The sequence below is a fragment of the Syngnathus typhle genome, linkage group LG1 (genome assembly GCF_033458585.1).
Source record: "Syngnathus typhle isolate RoL2023-S1 ecotype Sweden linkage group LG1, RoL_Styp_1.0, whole genome shotgun sequence".
Taxonomy (NCBI): domain Eukaryota; kingdom Metazoa; phylum Chordata; class Actinopteri; order Syngnathiformes; family Syngnathidae; genus Syngnathus; species Syngnathus typhle.
In genome coordinates, this window is record NC_083738.1 from 2,215,641 (window position 1) to 2,242,712 (window position 27,072).

Below are 27,072 nucleotides of genomic sequence, written 5' to 3' on the forward strand. Positions count from 1 at the left end.
ATCTCCTATAAAATGATCGGAACTGACTAAAGTTTGATCTAACGCATTGGTACTACTTACCTATGTTTCCCTTCCATATCGATCCGTAGATTTACTCGAAACATTAACAGAGCAGCCTATTTTGACATGAAATAGCCTCGCGTGTATAGCAGCTATCGTTATAGCATTAGCCATCCACAATTTCCTATGAGCCTCTGCTCGCAATCTCCCATGAGCCTCAGCAAAGTGTAAACAATCACATTTCTCAAACGATCTCCTATGAAATGATCAGAACTGACTAAAGTTCGATCTAACACATTGGTACTACTTACCTATGTTTCCTTTCCATATCGATCCGTAGATTTACTCGAAACATGAACAGAGCCGCCTATTTTGACTTGAAAGAGCCTCGCGCGTATAGCAGCTATCGTTATAGCATTAGCCATCCGCAATTTCTTATGAGCCTCAGCTCGCAATCTCCCATGAGCCTCAGCAAAGTGTAAACAATGGCGTTTCTCAAACGATCTCCTATAAAATGATCAGAACTGACTAAAGTTCGATCTAACGCATTGGTACTACTTACCTATGTTTCCCTTCCATATCGATCCGTAGATTTACTCGAAACATTAACAGAGCAGCCTATTTTGACATGAAATAGCCTCGCGCGTATAGCAGCTATCGTTATAGCATTAGCCATCCGCAATTTCCTATGAGCCTCAGGTCGCAATCTCCCATGAGCCTCAGCAAAGTGTAAACAATCGCATTTCTCAAACGATCTCCTATAAAATGATCAGAACTGACTAAAGTTTGATCTAACGCATTGGTACTACTTACCTATGTTTCCCTTCCATATCGATCCGTAGATTTACTGGAAACACATAGCAGCCTATTTTGAAATGAAATAGCCTCGCGGGTACAACAGCTATTCGGTGACGCCCCCTGACTACAGTTACCGTAATGTTGGGAAGCGATGCGACCTTGTAATTTACTAGTCGTACTAAAACGTACTAAAACATTTTTGCAGAGCACTGTGTACAACCAGTATGGATCAACAAATTCATCACTTGATCCATATATAAGGCGCACCGGACTATAAGGCGCACTGTCGACTTTTGATAAAAATTTAGGTTTTTAGGTGCGCCTTATAGGGCGGAAAATACGGTAGTTTATTACGATCAGCAAAATATATAAATCATATTCAGTACAAAGGTGTCCACAGAAGGCGAATAAAACAATAATAAAGTTTTTGTACTTTCTTTTAAATTGGACAAGATTTTTACATTCCTTGATCTCTTCCGGCAATTTGTTCCACAGTTTCACCCCACAGACAGACGGACACATGCTCTTCAAAGTGCTATGAACAATCGGTTGTTTGAGGTTCAATCTGCCTCCCAGCTCATATCCCCCTTCTCGCTCACTAAACAATATTTGAATAATTCCAGCGAGTCAAGTCAAGTTTATTTGTATAGCCGTAAATCACAAGCAGTCTCAAAGGGCTTCACATAGACAAAAATTGACAATTATTCTCAAAGCATCCCCTGATATTAAGCTCCCAAAAGGGCAAGGAAAAACTCAAAAAATCCCTACCGGGGGAAAATGAGAAACCTTGAGAAGGGACGACAGATGGAAGGATCCCCCTTTCAGGATCACCAGGTTGAAATGGATACAGAGAGGGCACAAATGATACAATGTGAAAATCAATGAAATAAAAAGTGGATGTCCATGTCAGAGCGAAGGGCTGCCGAAGGAGCCCTCAATTGTCCTGGCAGTGTCTTCGAGGAGGTTGAGCTGCAGTTCCCCCATCCTGAATTGGCCCACGAGAATCCAGATAGCCACTGTCAGCATGGGTGCCACCTAACCACCTCCCTGGCCGGGGAGGGGGGAGGGAGGGGGTGGAGAGGGAGAGAAAACAAACTCCAGCCGAATCGGCCACTACAGGTTAGTTAAAGGCCATGTCATAGAAATGTGTCTTTAAACGTGTCTTAAATGTTTCTACTGAGGTAGCAGTCCATTGGTAGGGCATTCCAAAGCTCTGGAGCCCAAATAGAAAATGCTCTAGAGCCTGCAGACATTTTCTTGGCCCTCGGTGTCGCTAAAAGGGTAGCGTTTTGCGAACGAAGGTTACGAGACGGAACATAAGGAACAACTAGGTCGACGAGATATGAAGGCGCTAAGCCATACAGTGATTTATAGGTTAATAGAAGAACCTTGAAGTCACATCTGTCATGCCTCGTCCCCAGTTTTGGTTATGTGTCATCGTTTCTGTGTCCGTGTGCTCGCCCCTCCCTTCCTGTGTGCCCTTGTTTAGAGTAATCACACGCACCTGCCTCTCGTTACCTGTGTTGTATTTAAGTTCTGTTTGAGTGTCACTCGCGGTCGGAGCATTGTGCGCGTAAGATGTGGACAATGCATGTCTCACGGTCACGGTTGGTTTTGTTCCTGTCTTTTATTTCACAATTTAGTCTGTTAGTCTTGTTAGTCTGTTGGTTAGTCACGTCAGTTTGCCTAGTCTTTTGAGTTTGTTGCAATAAACCCTGGTCCAAGCTGCACTTGATCGCCCTGCTCCATTTCTCCACTCCGCACCGTGACAGAATGCTCCGACCATCACAGCGACCAGCGCTTGGACCTTCTAGGATCAGCTCCCGTCCGCGACCTGCAATCCACGCCCGTCGTTCGAGCAGGTTCCAGCGCCATGGGCTTCGCGGCCGCCATCAGAGTTCCTCCCGGTGCGACCGGCTCCGCCGTTGCCATCGGACTTCGCCCATCTGCGACGCCAGACTCGCGGCAAGCCGTCGGACTTCGCTCCAGCGACGCCGGATCCGCGGCCGCCGTCAGGGTTCCTCCCGGCGCCATCGGCTCGACGGCTGCCATCGGACTTTGCTCCAGCGACGCTGGACCCACGGCCGCCGTTGGCCTTTGTGCCAGCAGCGCCCGAACCTGCGATCATCACCCGACATCTACGAAAGGCAACATGCTTGACTCGTACCGCTGCGCACAACTCCGCCTCCCCGAATCCCGCCGATTGCGGATTTGTTTCCCCGAGTTGCCGCCGATTGCGGATCTGTTTTCCCGGGTGTCCGCCGATTGCGGCTTTGTTTCCCCGGGTGTCCGCCGATAGCGGTTTTGTTTCCCCGGGTGTCCGCCGATTGCGGCTCTGTTTCCCCGGGTGTCCGCCGATTGCGGCTCTGTTTCCCCGGGCGTCCGCCGATTGCGGTTTTGTTTCCCCGGGTGTCCGCCGATAGCGGTTTTGTTTCCCCGGGTGTCCGCCGATTGCGGCTCTGTTTCCCCGGGTGTCCGCCGATTGCGGCTCTGTTTCCCCGGGTGTCCGCCGATTGCGGCTCTGTTTCCCCGGGTGTCCGCTGATTGCGGCTCTGTTTCCCCTGGTGTCCGCCGATTGCGGCTCTGTTTCCCCGGGTGTCCGCCGATTGCGGCTCTGTTTCCCCGGGTGTCCGCCGATTGCGGCTCTGTTTCCCCGGGTGTCCGCCGATTGCGGCTCCGTTTGCCCTAGTTGCCGCCCGCCGATTGCGGCTCTCTGCCCCTAGTCGCCGCCCCCCGAGTGCGGCTCTCTGCCCCTAGTCGCCGCCCCCCGAGTGCGGCTCTCTGCCCCTAGTCGCCGCCCCCCGAGTGCGGCTCTCTGCCCCTAGTCGCCGCCCCCCGAGTGCGGCTCTCTGCCCCTAGTCGCCGCCGCCCGAGTGCGGCTCTCTGCCCCTAGTCGCCGCCGCCCGAGTGCGGCTCTCTGCCCCTAGTCGCCGCCCCCCGAGTGCGGCTCTCTGCCCCTAGTCGTCGCCCCCCGAGTGCGGCTCTCTGCCCCCCCGCCCCCCCGCGTGCCGTCGTGAGGGATTGGATTTTTGGGACGTCGGGAGCCGTCCCTTGTGGGGGGGGTTCTGTCATGCCTCGTCCCCAGTTTTGGTTATGTGTCATCGTTTCTGTGTCCGTGTGCTCGCCCCTCCCTTCCTGTGTGCCCTTGTTTAGAGTAATCACACGCACCTGCCTCTCGTTACCTGTGTTGTATTTAAGTTCTGAGTGTCACTCGCGGTCGGAGCATTGTGCGCGTAAGATGTGGACAATGCATGTCTCACGGTCACGGTTGGTTTTGTTCCTGTCTTTTATTTCACAATTTAGTCTGTTAGTCTTGTTAGTCTGTTGGTTAGTCACGTCAGTTTGCCTAGTCTTTTGAGTTTGTTGCAATAAACCCTGGTCCAAGCTGCACTTGGTCGCCCTGCTCCATTTCTCCACTCCGCACCGTGACAACATCTTAAATGGACCGGGAGCCAATGTAAGTTGGCTAGTATCGGGGTGATGTGATCAAATTTTCTTGCCCGAGAGAGCAGCCTTGCAGCAGCATTTTGTACTAACTGTAGACTTTTGATGCGGGACTTAGGAAGACCCGAAAATAGTACATTACAGTAGTCCAGGTGCGACGTGACGAACGCATGTATAATAGTTTCCGCATCACCGGTCGAGTTGAATCTTTGCAATATTACGAAAGTGAAAAAATGCAATTCTGGTTATATTCTTAATGTGTTTTTGAAAGGAGAGAGTTTGGTCAAATATTACATATAATATTATATAGATTAGTTACAGTATCGCTTTGAGTGATAGTACGGTTATCTATAGTTATAGCGGTTTCCTTGAATAAGTGTTGATAACGAGTTGGACCAATTATCAACATCTCAGTTTTATCTGGGTTAAGACGAAGGAAGTTGAGAGACATCCATTGCTTGATCTCCGCAAGGCACGCCTCAAGATTACAACAATCCCGCGGATCTGTCATCGATAACGGCATATATAATTGGGTGTCATCCGCATAGCATTGAAAACTAATATTATTTTTACGTATTATGTAAGTACACGTAACATTATAGAGCTCCGAGGACGCATTGCCATGGAACACTCGGTGCGTCCTGTTTGATAGATAAGAATGGAACCAGCCTAGTGCTGACCCTGAAATACCAACACAACTTTGAAGACGCCCTAATAAAATATCGAAGTCTACAGTGTTGAAGGCAGCACTAAGATCGAGTAGTAACAGTACAGACGAAGTGTTTGAATCCATACCTATGAGGAGATCGTTAGTCACTTTAGCAAGTGCTGTCTCAGTGGAATGATTAGCTCTAAAACCAGACTGAAAAGTGTCATATCGATTATTGGCGACCATGTAATCAATAAGCTGCTGCGCTACTACTTTTTCAAGAAGTTTTGCTACGAATGGGAGGTTTGAAACTGGCCTATAATTACTGACAGTCCGGGTCAAGATTTGGTCGCTTAAGTAATGGTTTAATGATAGCGGTTTTAGTGAGTGAATTTTGACGTGCTTTAAACAAAAATTTAGCAGTTTTTAATTCTACCAGATCCCAAAATTTGAATGACTGTGTTTCTAGAAACAGTGCATTTGTGTGTTCAAAGAATGATTTAATTTGGATTAAAAATCTGACATGATGCAACCTGGCCGGTTTACTGCCGTCACAAACACCAATATCACCCTTCTTATTAATACAACAATACAGGGCTCGAAGCTTATTTTTTGCCCAAGTTGCCCTCGGGCAAGTTGGAGAAAATTTTACTTGCCCGAAACAAAATTTTACTTGCCCGAATTTTTTTGGAGTGGATTTTTACTTGCCCGACACATTTTTGCAATAAAAAAGACAACACTATAAGTTTTGCCTTCATATGTTTTTATTCCATCATATTGTGCCTGCAGCCTGTTTTAATACAGTGTAGAACTTTTGATGCAATTAAACCACACTAGTCTACTGTAGTACCAAAATTCATTCAGTCCCTCCTGGCCCTCTGCCTTTCCATGTATTCTGCCCTCCTGGCCCTCTGCCCCTCCTCCCTCCCTCAACCGGAAACAAGCTCTGCTGGTGCGCAGGCGCAGAAGAGCCAGGGACGAGTGAGGGAGCATGCATTTAATTACGAAGCGCTTTGCCGTTATCAATGTATTGCAGACTTACACGAGAAACTAACCGCTCCCTAGAAAACAAAATGTCGGACCAGAAGCGGCAGAAGTTGCGAGAAATTATGCACAAAATCGTCTTTTTACAGCTTGAAAACATGGTATTATGGCAGGGCAAGTTCGGGCAAGTGAGGAAAAATTCTACTTGCCCGTCTGCCATCGCTACTTGCCCCGGGCAATCGGGCAATCGTTAGTTTCGAGCCCTGCAATAACAATAATAAAACAAACTTAATACATCTAATAAAAAAATTCATTCAACTTTCATAAAATTGTTCATTTGTACTTAATTTATTATTATTTTAATGTTATCTTTTCTGGTCGTGGAATTGACAACAGATTCTCATTTGCAATGTCAACCTATCTGCAGAAAGCAAAGGATATACCGTAATTTTCGGACTATAAGTCGCGTTTTTTTCATAGTTGGGTGGGGGGGGCGACTTATACTCAGGAGCGACATATATGATTTTTTTCACAAATTTTTACTTGATCAATATCACATCACTTACTTACAAGTATAGTTGACCACTTCACATGTTATTTTTAGTATAGTTGATCACTTCACATGCTTTGATATCTTTATCTTGAACATATTCAAAACATGAAAAATAGAGAGAAAAAATCAAATAAAGTAATTAACACTTTAAAGCGCCATATCCTCTGGACATGTCCTCTGTCACCAGGATGACATAAAGGACGAGAAATTTGATCAATGGATTTAATGATTTGGAGTGGCACAAATGAATTGATAATATTTTTGTTTATGTGATAGTTATTTAAAATATAGTTTATAAATCGTTGTATGGGCCTGTGGAATAAATTGAACTGCGGCGCGGCACACGGCATTGTTGACAAAGGACGATCGATGGATTTAATGAATTGGAGTGACACAGATGGTTTTATAAACGTGTTATTTATGTTATTTGTGGCCCGTTCTCAGCTCCTCGTTTGTGTTTGTCACGTTAGCATACCGTATCGTTTAGCCTGTTGTTGCTCATTCATGTCCGTTCTTGGTGTTGGATTTTGTCGAATAAATTGCCCCTCAAAATGCGACTTATACTCCGGAGCGACTTATATATGTTTTTTTTTTTTTTTACATTTTTGGGCATTTTATGGCTGGTGCGACTTATACTCCGGAGCGACTTATAGTCCGAAAATTACGGTAGTAGTTACATATTTACAAGTTCATTTACAATGGTAATGGTTCGAGGAATGTCGGTGCGAATGGTCGGCCCCTATACATTTTCTTCTAACTAAAATTGGCCTGCTTTGCAAAAAGTTTGGACACCCCTGCTGTAGAGGGTATGTCTAGTTTGACATCTTTATCTCTAGATACTGGAAGAAGCAAAAGTGTTTGGCTTGTACTAGCACCCCGGTCTGTTCATGTGCATCAGATGTCACCATCCCACTGCTAACTTCTTTGTTTATTTTTGGTCCCTGATTTCAAAGTTGTCTTGTACTGTCTAAAGACCTGAGACAACAACTGGGATTTTTTTTTTAATACCGTTTTTTTCCGCGTATAATGCACCCCCATGTATAATACGCACCCTAAAAATGGCATGTTGATGCTGGAAAAAAGCCTGTATCCATGTACCGTATTTTCCGCCCTATAAGGCGCACCGGGGTATAAGGCGCACCTTCAATGAACAGCCCATTTTAAAACTTTGTCCATATATAAGGCGCACCGGCCTATAAGGCGCATAAAATAGAAGCTTTACTGCAACAAACTGAGGTTGACTAGGGTTGCGGTATGCACCCACTAGCCAATAACCAACGAGCCCTCTGTAAACAATCGCGTTTCTCAAACAATCTCCTATAAAATGATTGGAACTGACTAAAGTTCAATCTAACGCATTGGTACTACTTACCTATGTTTCCCTTCCATATCGATCCGTAGAATTACTCGAAACATTAACAGAGCAGCCTATTTTTACATGAAATAGCCTCGCGCGTATAGCAGCTATCGTTATAGCATTAGCCATCCGCAAAAACCAATGACCCTGAGCTCGCAATCTAGCATGAGCCTCAGCAAAGTGTAAACAAACAATCGCGTCTCTCAAACGAGCTCCTATAAAATGATCAGAACTGACTAAAGTTCGATCTAACGCATTGGTACTACTTACCTATGTTTACCTTCCATATCGATCCGTAGAATTACTCGAAACATTAACAGAGCGGCCTATTTTGACATGAAATAGCCTCGCGCGTATAGCAGCTATCGTTATAGCATTAGCCATCCGCAATTTCCTAATTTCCTATGAGCCTCAGCTCGCAATCTCCGATGAGCCTCAGCAAAGTGTAAACAATCGCGTCTCTCAAACGAGCTCCTATAAAATGATCAGAACTGACCAAAGTTTGATCTAACGCATTGGTACTACTTACCTATGTTTCCCTTCCATATCGATCCGTAGAATTACTCGAAACATGAACAGAGCGGCCTATTTTGACATGAAATTGCCTCGCGCGTAAAGCAGCTATCGTTATAGCATTAGCCATCCGCAAAAACCAATGACCCTGAGCTCGCAATCTCCCATGAGCCTCAGCAAAGTGTAAACAAACAATCGCGTCTCTCAAACGAGCTCCTATAAAATGATCAGAACTGACTAAAGTTCGATCTAACGCATTGGTACTACTTACCTATGTTTCCCTTCCATATCGATCCGTAGATTTACTCGAAACATGAACAGAGCGGCCTCTTTTGACATGAAATAGCCTCGCGCGTATAGCAGCTATCGTTATAGCATTAGCCATCAGCAATTTCCTATGAGCCTCAGCTCGCAATCTCCCATGAGCGTCAGCAAAGTGTAAACAATCGCGTCTCTCAAACGAGCTCCTATAAAAGGATCAGAACTGACTAAAGTTCGATCTAACGCATTGGTACTACTTACCTATGTTTCCCTTCCATATCGATCCGTAGATTTACTCGAAACATTAACAGAGCAGCCTATTTTGACATGAAATAGCCTCGCGCGTATAGCAGCTATCGTTATAGCATTAGCCATCCGCAAAAAAACATGACCCTCAGCTCGCAAGCTCCCATGAGCCTCAGCAAAGTGTAAACAATCGCGAGGCTGAAGAGGGGCAAACGCGGGGGCGTCCGGGCCAGGCTGGCGGCCAACCCTGCTCGCCCGGCCGTGCCCTCCATTCTTCTGGCGAATGTTTGATCGCTGGACAACAAAATGGATTACATTCGCTTGCTGTGATCTGCAAACCGGACAGTGCGGGACTGCTGTGTGCTCGTGTTCACGGAGACTTGGTTGACTGTCAACATTCCGGATTCTGCTGTAGTTAAAGTTAAAGTTAAAGTCCCAATTAAAGCTTTTTTCCAGCATCGACATGCCATTTTTAGGGTGCGTATTAAAGTTAAAGTCCCAATGATCGTCATACACACATCTGGGTGTGGTGAAATTTTTCCTCTGCATTTAACCCATCCCCATGTGATTTTAATCCATCCCCTGGGGGAGAGGGGAGCAGTGAGCAGCAGCGATGCCGCGCTTGGGAATCAGTTGGTGATCTAACCCCCCAATTGCAACCCTTAATGCTGAGTGCCAAGCAGGGAGGTAATGGGTCCCATTTTTGCAGTCTTTGGTATGACCGGCCGTGGTTTGAACCCACAACCTTCCAGTCTCAGGGCGGACACTCTACCACTAGGCCACTCAGTACCATGTATAATGCGCACCCCAGATTTTAGGACAATAAATTAGTTAAATTTTGCGCATTATACACGGAAAAAAACGGTACTAAGTATAGTATGAGTAATATGTAAGTAATATGATGGGGCGGGGCATCATATTTTGTGTTTCTATAATTTCTTTAACAGACAATAGGAACATCTTAACTGCCCTGAACATGATCCAAAAAATAAAAAGCTTCACATCTATGTAAATTGTCACTACCTGAAGACATCTAGCTAATAATCTTCTCTAATATATAGTGTCACCTAGTGGTGGCAAGAGATCTCATTTTTAATAATTTAATGGACTGCACCGAGCCTGTTGAACAAATCCAACCGGAAATTTGTCATAACCATCTCACGACGTTGGTCATGCTCTATGTAGAATTTTATGACTTTTCAGCAAAGAGCATGGCTATTACTGTAGATGATGCCCTGTATCAATAAAAACTGTAGTAACCTAACCTGATGTTCTTGTCCATATTTTACACATTTGGGAATATTCCTCTAGTACAAGAGTACAAAACTATGACCACTAATCTGCAAAAATGGGCCAAAATTGAACATTAAAAAATTCTTTTTAGAACAATGGATGGCATGGACTTTTTTTGTATGTCTCGGGGTGCTACACATGCCTGCCAATTCTCATAGTTCTCGGTCATATAGATTGGGAATTGGTTTTATTTTTCCACTCTAAGTAGTTCTACAAAGCCATATTGTTTTCATTGTTTATGACAACGTCAACATATCCCTTTTTTCCACTCAGCCCAATGAGTGTGCAACATTTGGTGAGTTTTTGTACCTGTTTAACATGTCAAAATGCGGTCATTTGCAGAGAAAGATTAGAAAAAGAAATCCTACAAAAACAGGGAAATAACAGTGGTCACTGCATGGGCCCTAACTACAGATGTAAGCAGCTATAAAAGACTCTTGCAGGCCTGCCAAAGTCCGCCTGTCTAGTCTGAACTTTTCTGCCTCACACACCAACTTGGGCTCCTTTCTTGCCTGAGAGATGACATTCCACTTCCCTTGATCCAGCTTCTGTAGCCAGGGATCTGACTGCCAAGGTCCCGACCTTTGGCCGCTGCCCAGTTCACTCAGCATCCGACCCTTTGGCCCCTCCCATAGGTGGTAAGCCCATGAGAAGGGAGACCCACGCCTTTTCAGGCTGTGCCCGACCAGCCCCCATTGGTGAAGGCCCGGCCACCTTTGAGCCCTGGGTCCAGTCTGGCTCCAGAGGAGGGCCCCGGTGACCTGCGTCCGGGCAAGGGAAAACTGAGTCCGTTTTTCTTGATTATCATAAGGGATATTTGAACTGTGCTTTGTCTGGCCCCTCACCTAGGACCCTTTTGCCATGGGTGACCCTGCCAGGGGCATAAATCCCCAGACAACTTGGCTCCTATGATCATTAGGACACGCAAACCCCTCCACCACGATTAGTTGATGGCTCATGGAGCGGAGGGCAGTGTTTATCAGTGTTTATGTTTTCAGAAAACATTCATATGCTCTCTTTACATCTGTTTCATTACAAACATCCCATTGTTGTTTCAGCATTTCTTGTTATAAATCTTTGAGTCTTTTTTCATTTATAATTCTTGTGAGTTTCTGCCTTTGTTTTTTGTTACAATTGTTTTTTCCACAGATGTAGAAGAATGGCAGATAACAATAATAATAATAATAACAATTATAATAATAGTAATACATCAGGTGGTCGGAGATGTCGCTTATCAAGATGCCACTAGTTATTGTGGTGGGGTGAGGGCTTTCTTGAATTAATAATACGTCAAGACACTCTTGCACCCGCTGTCTGGGGCTGTTTAACAAATACTTTGTGAACAAATACTTGGACAACTATTTATTTGATAATAAAAACCTTAAATAGAATGCTGGTGATGTAATCTCGTTTTCCTCATAAAAGGTAGGTATTCAACTCGATTTACGCTAAACTTGTAAAACAGACAACAAAAGCCTTGCTTTATTTCTGTGCTGTACAGTGTATTATTTAGGATAAATGAACACCCTATAAAATGGCTTTGTTTATGAATGAGAAATTCATGAATGAGAAATATATTTCAAATATTAATGATTATTTTACTTACTTTATATTTTACTTCATCAACAGATTCTGGTGGTGTGTTTAGTTGTCCTGGATGCAATTTTTGTACTGGCAGAGCTGCTTATAGATTTAACCATTATCCAGTTGGAACATGGCCATGTTGCATCTGAGGTGAGACTTCTTTTGTCTGACTGATGATGAAAAATATTTATTTGATCCGGTGAAGATATGGTTTGTTCACAAACATCTTATGCCCTGCAATTGGCTGCTTCAAAGTAAACTGTGATATGCTCAAGCTCACCTGCGAAGCTAATGAGACCAATAATGTCATATTTTTTTTTTAATGGCAGATTTGTTGTACAATGTTATATACAATGTATATATCACTGACAGGGCAGCACGGTGGAGCACTGGTTAACATGTCAACTCAGTCAATTCAGAAGTGCTGGGCGTGATTCCGGCTCCTGCCTTCCTGTGTGAATTTTGCATGTTTTTCCCGTGCCTGCGTGGGTTTCCTCCGGGTCCTCCAGTTTCCTCTCACATTCCAAAAAACGGCATCGTAGGCCGATTGAGCACTCCAAATTGCCCAAAAGTATATGTTTGAGTGCGAATGGTTGTTTGTCTCCGTGTACCCTGTGATTGGCTGGCAACCAACTCAGAATGTCCCCCGCCTACTGCCCAAAGTCAACTGGGATAGTCTTCAGTGTGCTTGCGACACTCATGAGGAGAAATGATTCAGAAAATTGATGAAAATGTAAATTTTGGGCTATAAGCCGCACCGGACGATAAGCCGCACCAGCTAAATTTCGTGATTTCTTTTAGTTTTATACTTATATAAGCCGCACCGGACTATAAGCCGCACGTGCGCACGAGTTATTTACAAAGAAAGACAATACACAGAAAGCCTTTTTAAAGTTTTAATCACATTAACATTTCGTTGTAAACACTGAAGTAACAGCACTAGCTGGGCTAAAGTTTTAATAGCATTAACATTTCATTGTAAACACGGAAGTAACAGCACTAGCTGGGCTAAAGTTTTGATAACATTAACATTTTGTTGTAAACACGGAAGTAACAGCACTAACTAGGCGGGTAAAAAAAAAACATACTAGCCAACAATCACTGAGAGCCGTCTTTGTCTTCCTCCTTTCCACTGAAGCCAGCAAAATCTTCCTCCTCAGTGTCCGATTAGAATAGCGCCAGATGTAATCGCAACACTCTTTCTCATTCTCTGTTTTGTTGTCGCTTTCATCGTCACTCTCGTCCTGAGGCAAATTCACTCCTGAGCTTGTGCTCTCCTCTTCGTCACACAGCAGACCGGCTTTTATTCCAAGTTTACGTGCAACCGCTCTGTTCCCTTCTTTATCAGCCAGATCAATGGCTTTTAACTTGAAAGCTGCGTCATACGCACGCCTTCCAGTGTCTTCCATCATTGGGGTCTGTTTACGCTAACTTTATATAAGCCACACCGGACTAGATTTGAGAGAAAGGTAGCGGCTTATAGTCTGAAATTTACGATATATCAATGACATATGTTGCGTTTGATTGAGATAACCCCCTACAAAGCGTCAAGAATTATGAATCCTCGCAGGATTCATAATTTGTAGGGGGTTATCAAAGGTTAATCCGGGAGCTGGTGCTTGATGGCAAGCATCTTCTGGCACCCATTAGGCCTGAATGGGCCCAAGAGACAATGTGGGTGTCCCTTCCTATGGGCTCATCACATATGGGAAAGGTGGTCATATGCAAAAAAGAGTTGGGTGGCAGCCAAAGGCTTGGCAGTCCGATCTCTGGTGACAGAAGCTGACTCAGGGAATGTGACGCCCATGCCATGCCACCCTGAGATCTCTGCCAACATGGAGACTTTCATAGCTAATTGGTCTTGGGACGCAAGCTCAGGTCTGATCACCCTGCAGATGGCCGCCTCTGTGTTGAGGGCTAAAACACCCTATGACCTCGAGCAGGGGTGTCAAACTCATTTTTTTCGCGGGCTTCTTTCGGAGGGCCATTATGACTGTCAACCCAAATCAATGTATGAGCGCCTCATATTATAAACAGTAAAAGCTACAAAACAAACTGACAAATAACTCGTTTTCAAATCAGACGAGTAAAAACTGGTCAAAAAAAAAATAAAAGATATTAATAAAAGTGAAGACTGTTTGCAATTTTAGTAATGACACACAAATTTGATGCACAATTTGTCTTCGGGGCCCACACAAAATGAATTGGCAGGCCCCCGGGCCTTGAATTTGACACGTGTGATTTAAACCCTAGTTTGAAACTCGAACTCTAGGATGAACCGTAGTTTAAAACTCTAGCCCGAGCTTTAAACCCTACTTTGAAATTCTAATCCTAGCTTGAAACCCTACTTTGAAACAGTAACCCTAGCTTTAAACCCTATTTTTAAACCCTAACCCTAGTACGAAATTCTACTTTTAAACCCTAACCCTAGCTTTAACCCTACTTTGAAACCCTAACTCTAGTATAAAACCCTGCTTTGACACCCTAACCCTAGTTTGAAACCCTAGTTTGAAATCCTAACCATAGCTTTAAACCCACGTTTGAAACCCTAACCCCAGCTTTGAACCCTACTTTGAAACCCTAACTCTAGTATGAAACCCTACTTTGAAACCCTAACCCTAGATTTGAACCAATGGTGTCAAACTCTTTTTTTCGCAGGCCATAGCTTCTTTTTGAGGGTTATTATGACTGTCAACCCAAATAAATGTATGAGCACCTCAAATTATACCGTGTTCTTCCATGCAAAATACGCCCCCGTGCATAATACGCACCCTAAAAATGGCATGTCGATGCCGGAAAAAAGCCTGTACCCATGTATGATACGCACCCAAATTTTGACTCTTAAGTCCGTAAACGTAAAATTATTTCAGAAAAAAGATCATCTTTGGGAACAACCGGAATGTTATTCTGCCGGTCAGTATCACTGCGCATGCGCTAGCAAAATCGATAGCAAAGAAATGTTTCGGATTTGTGTAAGGTACATTGTGACAGCAAACGAGCAGGTGATCGAGCAAGCGTCTGATACGAGAGCATTGTGTTCGTATGGAGCGTGTTTGAAGTGAACAGCAGAGAAGAAAGGAACAAGGCAAAGTGTTGTGAAATAAAATATTACCTGTAATACCCATTTTGTTATTTGCTGATTGAAACTGCTAATTAAACTGTGAATTGAAACTACCGTTTTTTTTCCGTGTATAATGCGCCCCCATGTATAATACGCACCCTAAAAATGGCATGTTGATGCTGGAAAAAAGCCTGTACCCATGTATAATACGCACCCAATTTTTTTATTTTATTTTTTTTAAATTAAATTGTCGCCCCTCCCTTCCTGTGTCACCTCAATCAATGTAACGTGTTTTGTATTTAAGTCCTGTCTGCCCCTCGCTCACCGTCGGATCATTGCATCTGTTACTGTCATGATGTCTGTTTGGTTTCTGTTCCTGTCTTTGGTAATGTCTTTTTGTTCCACGACTTTGTCGGTCAGTCCTGTTGTTGGTTTTGTTGTACCATGATTTTCTTAAAAAAAAAAAAAAACTTAAAAAAAAAATTAAATTATTATTATTTTTTTTAAATTGTACCCATGTATAATGCGCACCCCAGATTTTAGGACAATAAATTAGTTAAATTTTGCGCATTATACACGGAAAAAAACGGTAATAGGTAGAGAACTGAACTCTCGCTCTTTATATAGCTGACGTGTCTTGCGCATCCGTTCTGCGCATACTGTCATGGCGGCCTCCGTATGATATCCGGTCTGCGATGGAGATTAAACAACAAACAATATTTGACAATAACACACCATCAAGGATTGCACCATCGCATCAAACGATGTGTCGTCAATTATGAATTTTACTGACTAAGTGTGTTGGGCAGGATGGCTGAATGCGATGCGCGATCGACAACAAACAAGAAGAAAGGTGTGATTTCAAGTTTTATTTCGAGGGAGATTTTCTTCACAAATTGTTGTACCCATGCATAATGCGCACCCCAGATTTTAGGACAATAAATTAGTTACATTTTGTGCATTATGCATGCAAAAACACGGTGTACAGTAAAAGCTTCAAAACAAATTAAAAAATAACTCGTTTTCAAATCAGACAAGTAAAAACTTGTCAAATATTACAAAAAACAAAACAAAGATATGATTAAAAGTGAAGGCAATTTGCATTTCTAGTAATGACACACAAATTTGATGCACAATTTGTCTTTGCAGGCCACATAAAATGACGTGGCGGGCCAAATGTGGCTATTGGGCCTTGAGTTTGACACTAGTGACCTAGAGGAACACTACTGATGATGCGTACTTGTCAATTCAATTCCCCTTCAAATCCACCATTTACTATTTACCTACAAGTCCACCAAGCATATGTGCTCGCGCAAAATATCAACTTTTTCTGTGTTTATGGAATCTGCACAACAAACATTGTGACATTGTAGAGCAGGGGTGTCCAAACTTTTTGCAAGGAGGGCCAGATTTAATAAAGTGAAGGGGCCAATAGTTTTTTTAGACATTTTTTAACTACAAAAATTTCATGCAAATGCACATTGTTATAAAACAAATTTCATTGTTACAATTGTCTTTATTTTTCAAATGACAAAATAACCAAATACAAGCCATTCAGGCAGATGTGAACAACTCTAAAAACACAAATTCTGCCTTTCATTCATATCTGAAGAGTCAGATAACATTGAACAAACTGTTTGTAATACCGTAATTTCCGGACTATAAATTGCGTTTTTTTTTCATAGTTTGGGTGGGGGGGGCGACTTATACTCAAGAGCGACTTATATACATATACCGTTTTTTTCCGTGTATAGTATAATACGCACCCTAAAAATGGCATGCTGATGCTGGAAAAAAGCCTGTACCCATGTATAATACGCACCCAACTTTTATGAATTTTTTTTTATGAATTTTTTTTTATGAATTTTTTTTTTTTTTTAAAGTCCCAATGATCGTCACACACGCAGGGAGGCAATGGGTCCCATTTTTATAGTCTTTGGTATGGTCTTAACTAGGCTGGATGTAATTTTTTTTGTTGGCTGATTTCTCTGACTGCCCATAAACGCACCACCGCGCTCCGTGCGCGCACGGGAAAGAGGCGTGCGGACGTGAAAAAGGCGGCTCTGTATGGGAGAGACGTTGAAGAGGAATAAAAACGCCCTTGGAAACCAAAACTTGGTGATTTCAATTTTCATTTCGAGGGACATTTGGCACGTCTCATCCCCAGTTTTGCTATGTGTCTAGGTTGCCATAGTTTCTGTTCGCGTCGCCCCTCTCTTCCTGTGTCACCTCAATCGATGTAACGTGTTTTGTATTTAAGTCCTGTCTGCCCCTCGCTCACCGTCGGATCATTGCATGTGTTACTGTCATGATGTCTGTTTGCTTTCTGTTCCTGTCTTTGGTAATGTCACCCTGTCTTTTTGTTCCACAACTTTGTCGGTCAGTCCTGTTGTTGGTTTTGTTTTCTAAAAAAAAAAAAAAAAAAAAAAAAAGAAAATCAAAAAAAAGAAATTTAAAATTTTTTTGTACCCATGTATAATGCGCACCCCAGATTTTAGGACAATAAATTTGTTAAATTTTGCGCACTATACACGGAAAAAAACGGTATGTTTTATTTTTTCACTTTTTTGGGCATTTTATGGCTGGTGCGAGTTATACTCCGGTGCGACTTTTTGTCCGAAAACGGTACCTTACATTTACGAGTTTAAAATTATTTTTGGCTAATGAACATTTTAGACAGGAGTTATAAGTAATGCAAATTTGTCTGTTATTTTTAAAACTTAAAACAAGTGAGTTTTGCTCTTGTCATTTACAATATCTTTCAGAAAGTAATAGTTTGTGTCATGTCTACAGGTTTATAACATCAACAGTATCAACATGGCCACTTCGTAATATTTAATATTAAGTAATATTTAATTTTTATTTAATCTTGACTCACAGCCCCGCGTGAAGAATTGCTGTTGTGATGCCATTTCAGCTTGGAGCTGCTTCACTTTATTACTTCCTGTTAGCTTGTCGTATGTGTCAGCATGTTTAGTCTACTAGTGTCTCATTAGGTTGAAATCCTTAAACAAGGCAACCGTCGCTTTAGAAATTAGACAAACACAATTGCCTTGATTTTCAGCGAAGAAGTATTGTAATTCCCATTTCTCTTGAAAGCGACGGCCCTCAATGTCAACTGTCCCTGTTTTCTTTGCAGTCGCCATGGCAGAAATGAGCGGTGAGGGGTGGTGCTGCCACCCTTTGGTAATAGGAGGAATTACAGGTTCAAGTTTCATTTTTTTAAAATATTCAGTTTGACAGTGCAGGCGGTCCATAAATAATAGGGGTGTAACGATTCATCGATACACATCGATTAATCGATATAATGCTCTACGATTTATTGGCATCGATGCTAATAATAAATAGTCTTTAAGTAATAAATACCGTTTTTTTCCGTGTATAGTGCGCAAAATTTAACGAATTTATTGTCCTAAAATCTGGGGTGCGCATTATACATGGATACAAAAATTTTTAAATGTTTTTTTTTTTAATATTTTTTTTTTTTTTAGAAAACAAAACCAACAACAGGACTGACCGACAAAGTCGTGGAACAAAATTACAGGGTGACATTACCAAAGACAGGAACAGAAACCAAACAGACATCATGACCGTAACACATGCAATGATCCGACGGTGAGCGAGGGGCAGACAGGACTTAAATACAAAACACGTTACATCGATTGAGGTGATACAGGAAGAGAGGGGTGACGTGAACAGAAACTATGGCAACCTAGACACATAGCAAAACTGGGGACGAGACATGACAAATCTCCCCGAAATAAAACTTGTAATCACCTTTCTTCTTGTTTGTTGTCAATCGCGCATCGCATTCAGCCATCCTGTCCCAACACACTTAGTCAAAAAAATCCATAATTGACGACCCATCGTTTGATGCGATGGTGCAATCCTTGATGGTGTGTTATTGTCAAATATTGTTTGTTTTTTAATCTCCATCGCAGACCGGACGTCATGCAGAAGCAGTATGACTGTGCATGCGCGGAAGCAGTATGACTATGCGCACTATGGGTCAGCTGCGCAGAACGGATGCGCAAGACACGTCAGCTATTTACTAATTAGCGAGAGTTCGGTTCAATTAGCAGTTTCATCAGAATGGATAAGAGAGCAAGTTATACTGTAGCATTTCGAAAGAAAGTCATTGAAGTGACAGAAGAATTAGGCAATAGGGCAGCTGCGCGCCAATTTGACGTCAATGAGTCAAACATAAGACTCTGGAGGAAGAAAAAAAATCTATTTGATACAGCGAAGGCTTCAGCAATATAGTCCTCTTCTCTTCTTGACTGACAATGAATGTGATAGTTTAATACAATCAGCAAATAACAAAATGCGTATTGCAGGTCGGTCATATTTTATTTCACAACACGTTGCCTTGTTCCTTTCGTCTCTGCTGTTCACTTCAAACACGCTCCATACGAGCGCAATGCTCTCGTATCAGACAAGGCTTGCTCGATCACCTGCTCGTTTGCTGTCTGTCACAATGTACCCTACACAAATCCGAAACATTTGTTGCGGCTCCGAGTCACGACGAGGGGCAAGTTTTGGTTTCCAAGGGTGTTTTCATTCCTCTTCAACGTCTCTCCCATACAGAGCCGCCTTTTTCACGTCCGCACGCCTCTTTCCCGTGCGCGCACGGAGCGCGGTGGTGCGTTTACATGGCAGTCGGAGAAATCAACGGCAACAAAAAAAATTACATCCAGCCTAGTTAAGACCATATCAAAGACTATAAAAATGGGACCCATTGCCTGCCTGTGTGTGTGACGCTCGTTGGGACTTAAAAAAAAATAAAAAAATAAAAATTTCATAAAAAAAATTCATAAAAATTGGGTGCGTATTATACATGGGTACAGGCTTTTTTCCAGCATCAGCATGCCATTTTTAGGGTGCGTATTATACATGGGGGCGCACTATACACGGAAAAAAACGGTAATACATTATAAGACCGAAGCTGCGGGCTATATGAAATCTGATCGGGGGCTGGATTTGGCCCGCGGGCCGGACTTTGGACATGCCTGTTGTAGAGGCTCTTTACGTGACCATTAAAAGTACAAAAATAAAATACATGAGTAAATTAAAGCAAATACTGAAACATACTCCATACATTTTGGTAAGTTGAAAGTTCACCCATCGTTCTACTGCAGGGGTGGCCAACCAGTCAGAGACTACACATATTTTACTGTCATCGCAAAGAGCCACATCATACACACGAGCACACATGAACACCCCCCCCACACACACACACAAACATGCGCGCACACACACACACACACACACACACACACCTCTGCTCAGCCAAATTTATTGTGTGACATTATTATGTCACGCACCAACATGATAATGACAAATTGACTCCTACAGTACTAAAACCACAGACCAAAGACCACATTTTCAACAATGAACATTGTGTGCATTGTCTCACACAGACAAACTCTCAGTTCAACATATTCCACAAACAAAAACATAAGTTTTTTCACTTACTATGTGTGGCGGGACAGACCATTCGTTTTAGTTTGTCGTTTTCAGGAGACAAGATTTCAATAACGTCACTGAGGCATTTTTAACGAACTCCACTTCATTGTATGGCTTTTTAGCCCGTGCAATGTTCCAAGCCAGTTGAAACAATGCAAGTGTGACAGTCTCTGAGTGCTTCGTAATTTTTTTGAAAAACTGTACCTACTTTTCTGCCTGACTTTTCAAAGTGTCCAAACTTGTGCTTGCGAAATTCAGTCCCTTTTGCAAAGTCCTTATCGATATTGGCATGAAGTGAGCTGAAGGGGCGCTGACCATTTGAAGCTTTTAAATGCGCTAATGACATCCGACATATTAGACAGAATGGCTTGCCATAGCGTTCAACAAAAAACAACTTTAACTCTGTTAAAAAAAAATTGAGCGAAATTGACACTCCTCAAATGGGTTTGTCCCTCCTCCTTTGCGGGATTTCACTTCACGCGCATGCGCGTTTGACCAAAATACCATATCGAACTCAAGCGAAGCAAATACGCACGAAAAATAAACACAAATGTTGATATGAACGTAAAAGAGCCGCATGAAACCAGCCAAAGAGCCGCATGCGGCTCGCGAGCCGCGGATTGGCCACCCCTGTTCTACTGGGTGACTTCAATGCTCACGTGGGCAATGACAGTGAAACCTGGAAGGGCGTGATTGGGAGAAACGGCCCCTCCGATCTGAACCTGAGCGGTCTTTTATTATTGGATTTCTGTGCTCGACACGAATTTTCTATAATGAACACCATGTTCAAGCATAAGGATGTCCATGTGTACACTTAGCACCAGGACACCCTAGGCCACAGTTCGATGATCGACTTTGTAGTCGTGTCATCGGATTTGCGGCCGCATGTTTTGGACACTCAGGTGAAGAGAGGGGTGGACCTGTCAACTGATCACCACCTGGTGGTGGGTTGGCTCTGATGGTGGGGGAAGATGTCGGTCCGACCTGGCAGACCCAAACGCTCTGGAACATCTGGCAGAATCCCCTGTCAGGAAGAGCTTCAACTCCCACCTCCGGCAGAGCTTTTCCCACGTCCCGGGGGAGGCGGGGGACATTGAGTCAGAGTGGACCATGTTTCGCGCCTCCATTGTTGAGGCAGCCGCCCGGAGCTGTGGCCGTAAGGTGCCTGTTGTGGCGGCAATCCCCGAACCCGCTGGTGGAAACCAGCGGTAAAGGATGCCGTCAAGCTGAAGAAGGAGTCCTATCAGGCCACTTTGGCCTGCGGGACTCCGGAGGTAGCTGACAGGTACCGGATGGCTAAGCAGAACGCGGATTCGGCGTTGCTGCGGCAAAAACCAGAGCGTGGGAAGAGTTTGGCGAGGCCATGGAGAATGACTTCCGGACGGCTTCGAGGAAATTCCGGTCCACCATCCGCCCTTCGCAGGAGGGGGAAGCAGTGCACGGTCAACAGTGTTTACAGTGGAGATGGCGTGCTGCTGACCTTGACTCGGGACGTCGTGTGTCGGTGGGGAGAATACTTCGAAGACCTCCTCAATTCCACCTACACGCCTTCCATTGCGGAAGCAGGGCCTGGGGACTCTGAGGCGGACTCTCCAATCTCTGGGGTCGAAGTCACTGAAGTAGTTAAAAAACTCCTCGGTGGCAAGGCCCTGGGGGTGGATGAGATCCTTCTGGAGTTCTTAAAGACTCTGGATGTTGTGGGGCTGTCATAGCTGACACACCTCTACAACATTGCATGGACATTGGGGACGGTGCCTCTGGATTGGCAGACCGGGGTGGTGGATCCCCTTTTTAAGAAGGGGGACCGGAGGGTGTGTTCCAATTACAGGGGAATCACACTCCTCAACCTCCCTGGTAAGGTCTATTCAGGGGTGCTGGAGAGGAGGGTCCGTCGGGAGGTCGAACCTCGGATTCGAGAGGAGCAGTATGGCTTTCGTCCTGGCCGTGGAACAGTGGACCAGTGGACCAGCTCTACACCCTTGGCAGGATCCTCGAGGGGGCATGGGAGTTCGCTCAACCAGTCCACATGTGTTTTGTAGACTTGGAGAAGGCGTTCGTGTCCCTCAGGAGGTTCTGTGGAGGGTGCTTCAGGAGTACCGGGTGCCGAGCCAACTGATAAGGGCGGTTCGGTCCGTGTATCACCGATGCCAGAGTTTGGTCCGCATTTCCGGCAGTAAGTTGGATTCGTTCCCAGTGAGGGTTGGAGTCCGCCAAGGCTGCCCTTTGTCACCGATTCTGTTCATAAGTTCAAGTATCTTGGGGTCTTGTTCACGAGTGAGGGCAGGTTGGAACGCGAGATCGACAGGCGGATTGGTGCAGCGTCGGCACTAATGCGGACTCTGTACCGGTCTGTTGTGGTGAAGAGAGCTGAGCCAAAAGGCAAAGCTCTCGATTTACCGGTCGATCTATGCTCCTACCCTCACCTATGGTCACGAGCTATGGGTCGTGACCGAAAGAACAAGATCCAGGATACAAGCGACCGAAATGAGTTTCCTCCGCAGGGTGTCCGGGCTCTCCCTTAGAGATAAGGTGAGAAGCTCGGTCATCCGGGAGAGACTTGAAGTAGAGCCGCTGCTCCTCCATGTTGAGAGGAGCCAGATGAGGTGGCTCGGATATCTCATCAGGATGCCTCCTGGACGCCTCCCTGGGGAGGTGTTCCGGGCATGTCCCGCCGGTAGGAGACCCCGGGGATGACCCAGGACGCGCTGGAGAGACTATGTCTCTCAGCTGGCCTGAGCTGAATGAAGTGGCTGGGGAGAGGGAAGTCTGGGAGTCCCTCCTAAAGCTGCTGCCCCCGCGACCCGACCCCGGTAAACAACATTTTTTAAAATTTGGAACAAAACGAAATATACGTGTTCAGACAAAATATACGTGTTCAGAAGGTTCACTTTTGGGGTTAAAATGTTGAAACGTGTTGAATCAGACAAAAATGGTAAAAGTTAGAGCAAATTTAGCTATTTAGGGCACTTTTTGTTGAAGTAAATTCACTTCCAGTTTATTTGGGGCATATCTGGTTAAATTCAGGGCACTTCCGGTTTATTTTAGGTAACTTCTGGTTTGAAAAGGTCACTTCCGGTTCATTTGGGTCATTTCTGGTTTGATTTGGGGCACCTACGGTTTGCATTTTGTCACTTCTGGTTTAATTTAGGTCACTTCTGATTTATTTTAGAGCACTTTCGGTTTAGCTGAGGTCACTTCCTGTTTATTTGGGGTCACTTTTGGTTTACCTGAGGTCAATTCCGGTTCAGCTCAGTGGCCTAGTGGAAGAGTGTCCGCCCTGAGACTGGAAGGTTGTGGGTTCAAACCCCGGCCGGGTCATACCAAAGACTATAAAAATGGGACCCATTGCCTCCCTGCTTGGCACTCAGCATTAAGGGTTGGAATTGGGGGGTTAGATCACCAACTGATTCCCGAGCGCGGCACCGCTGCTGCTCACTGCTCCCCTCTCCCCCAGGGGATGGATTAAAATCACACGGGGATGGGTTAAATGCAGAGGACAAATTTCACCACACCCAGGTGTGTGTGTGACGATCATTGGGACTTTAATCTTTAATCTTTAATTTGGGGTCACTTCCGGTTTTAAAAGGTCACTTCCGGTTTATTTCGGGTGACTTCCGGCTTGATTTGGGGCACTTCTGGTTCATTCTGAGTTCATTCGGGGGCACTTCAGAGTCAATCCGAGATGGCTGCCACACTGGAAGTGTGGGTCAAGGGGTGAATTGTGTAAGCATAGTGGAAGTGGGGGTGAAGGGGGTGAATATGATAAGCTTAAGGTGAACAATGTGAATAAAGTTGGAATGGGTTAAATCGGTTGAAAAATTTCAAAATTAGAAGGGAAAAACTAAATTTTGCAAAATTTGGTGTGAATTTCAAAATTTAAAATGTTTAATTTTCGGTAAGTGGGAAGGTGTGGAATAGGTAGGCAAAAGATGAACGATGGAAAGTTGGATTGGGTTGGATTGGTTGAAAAATGTAGAAATTGGAAGGGAAAAAAACAAATTTTGGACAATTTGGCATGAATTTCAAAATTGAAAATTTAGAATTTTTGGTAAGTTGGACGTTGTGGAATAGCTACCGTTTTTTTCCATGTATAATGCGCAAAATGTAACTAATTTATTGTCCTAAAATCTGGCGTGCGCATTATACATGGGTACAATTTTTCTTTCTTTTTTTTTTTTTTTTTTTTAAGAAAATCTCCCTCGAAAGAAAACTTGAAATCACACCTTTCTTCTTGTTTGTTGTCAATCGCGCATCGCATTCAGCCATCCTGCCCAACACACTTAGTCAGTAAAATTCATAATTGACGACACATCGTTTGATGCGATGGTGCAATCCTTGATGGTGTGTTATTGTCAAATATTGTTTGTTTGTTAATCTCCATCGCAAACCGGCTATCATACGGAGGCCGCCATCACAGATGCGCAGAACGGATGCGCAAGACACGTCAGCTATATAAAGAGCGAGAGTTCAGTTCTCAACCTAAATGCGTATTACAGGTACCGTTTTTTTCCGTGTATAGTGCGCAAAATTTAACTAATTTATTGTCCTAAAATCTGGGGTGCGCATTATACATGGGTACAAAACATTTTTAATTTTTTTATTATTTTTTATTTTTTTTAAAGAAAGTCATGGTACAACAAAACCAACAACAGGACTGACCGACAAAGTCGTGGAACAAAAAGACAGGGTGACATTACCAAAGACAGGAACAGAAACCAAACAGACATCATGACAGTAACACATGCAATGATCCGACGGTGAGCGAGGGGCAGACAGGACTTAAATACAAAACACGTTACATCGATTGAGGTGACACAGGAAGAGAGGGGCGACGCGAACAGAAACTATGGCAACCTAGACACATAGCAAAACTGGGGACGAGACATGACAAATCTCCCTCGAAATAAAACTTGAAATCACCTTTCTTCTTGTTTGTTGTCAATCGCGCATCGCATTCAGCCATCCTGCCCAACACACTTAGTAAAATTCATAATTGACGACACAGTGTTTGATGCAATGGTGCAATCCTTGATGGTGTGTTATTGTCAAATATTGTTTGTTTTTTAATCTCCATCGCGGACCGGACGTAGTCGGAGGCCGCCATTACAGATGCGCAGAACGGATGCGCAAGACACGTCAGCTATATAAAGAGCGAGAATTCAGTTCTCCACCTATTAGTTTCAATTCACAGTTTAATTTGCAGTTTCAATCAGCAAATAACAAAATGCGTATTACAGGTAATATTTTATTTCACAACACTTTGCCTTGTTCCTTTCGTCTCTGCTGTTCACTTCAAACACGCTCCGCACGACCGTAATGCTCTCGTATCAGACGCTTGCTCGATCACCTGCTCGTTTGCTGTCTGTCACAATGTACCCTACACAAATCCGAAACGTTTGTTGCGGCTCCGAGTCACGACGAGGGGCAAGTTTTGGTTTCCAAGGGTGTTTTTATTCCTCTTTAACGTCTCTCCCATACAGAGCCGCCTTTTTCACGTCCGCACGCATTTTTCACATGCGCGCACGGAGCGCGGTGGTGCGTTTACGGGCAGTCGGAGAAATCAACGCCAACAAAAAAAATTACATCCAGCCTAGTTAAGACGATACCAAAGACTATAAAAATGGGACCCATTGCCTCCCTGCGTGTGTGACGATCATTGGGACTTAGAAAAAAAAAAAGAAAAAAAAAAAACATAAAAATTGGGTGCGTATTATACATGGGTACAGGCTTTTTTCCAGCATCAGCATGCCATTTTTAGGGTGCGTATTATACATGGGGGCGCACTATACACGAAAAAAAAAACGGTAATATTTTATTTCACAACACTTTGCCTTGTTCCTTTCTTCTCTGCTGTTCACTTCAAACACGCTCCATACGAACACAATGCTCTCGTATCAGACGCTTGCTCGATCACCTGCTCGTTTGCTGTCACAATGTACCTTACACAAATCCGAAAAATTTCTTCGCTATCGAGTTAGCTAGCGCATGCGCAGTGATACTGACCGGCAGAATAACATCCGGTTGTTCCCAAAGATGATCTTTTTTCTGAAATAATTTTACGTTTCCGGACTTAAGTAAGAGTCAAAATTTGGGTGCGTATTATACATGGGTACAGGCTTTTTTCCAGCATCGACATGCCATTTTTAGGGTGCGTATTAAAGTTAAAGTTAAAGTCCCAATGATCGTCATACACACATCTGGGTGTGGTGAAATTTGTCCTCAGCATTTAACCCATCCCCTTGTGATTTTGATCCATCCCCTTGGGGAGAGGGGAGCAGTGAGCAGCAGCGGTGCCGCGCTCGAGAATCATTTGGTGATCTAACCCCCCAATTTCAACCCTTAATGCTGAGTGCCAAGCAGGGAGGCAAAATATCCCATTTTTATAGTCTTTGGTATGACCCGGCCGGGGTTTGAACCCACAACCTTCCAGCCTCAGGGCGGACACTCTACCACCAGGCTACTGAGCTGGACATGCATGTATTATACATACGTAGAAAATTACGGTATATGGGCCTGTGGAATATTTTGAAGTGCAAGCGCCGTCAGCGGCGCGCACGCATTGTTGACAAAGGACGATCGATGGATTTAATGAATTGGAGTGACACAGATGGTTTTATTAACGTGTTATTTATGTAATAGTTTTTTTGATAACTCTGATTTTTACGTCAGGCCCGTTCTCAGCTCTTAGTTTGTGTTTATGTCACGTTAGCATACCTATCGTTTAGCTTGTTGTTGCTCGTTCATGACTATTCTTGGTGTTGGATTCTGTCGAATAAATTGCCCCTCAAAATGCGATTTATACTCCGGAGCGACTTAAATATGTTTTTTTTCACTTTTTATGGGCATTTTATGGTTGATGCGAC

The 27,072-nt window shown here is 43.9% G+C and overlaps 1 protein-coding gene across 3 annotated transcripts in view; it reads left to right on the top strand.

Moving 5' to 3' along the window:
- Window positions 1-27,072, top strand: part of hvcn1 (hydrogen voltage-gated channel 1) — a 63,489-nt gene that overhangs the window by 14,682 nt on the left and 21,735 nt on the right. For 2 of the 3 annotated variants that reach the window (XM_061285678.1, XM_061285668.1), the window contains one exon: window positions 11,728-11,832. The exons of the other annotated variant lie outside the window; for it this stretch is intronic. In XM_061285678.1, the coding sequence (XP_061141662.1) occupies window positions 11,728-11,832 (105 nt within the window). The remainder of the gene's footprint in view (window positions 1-11,727; window positions 11,833-27,072) is intronic. 3 annotated transcript variants of the gene reach the window in all.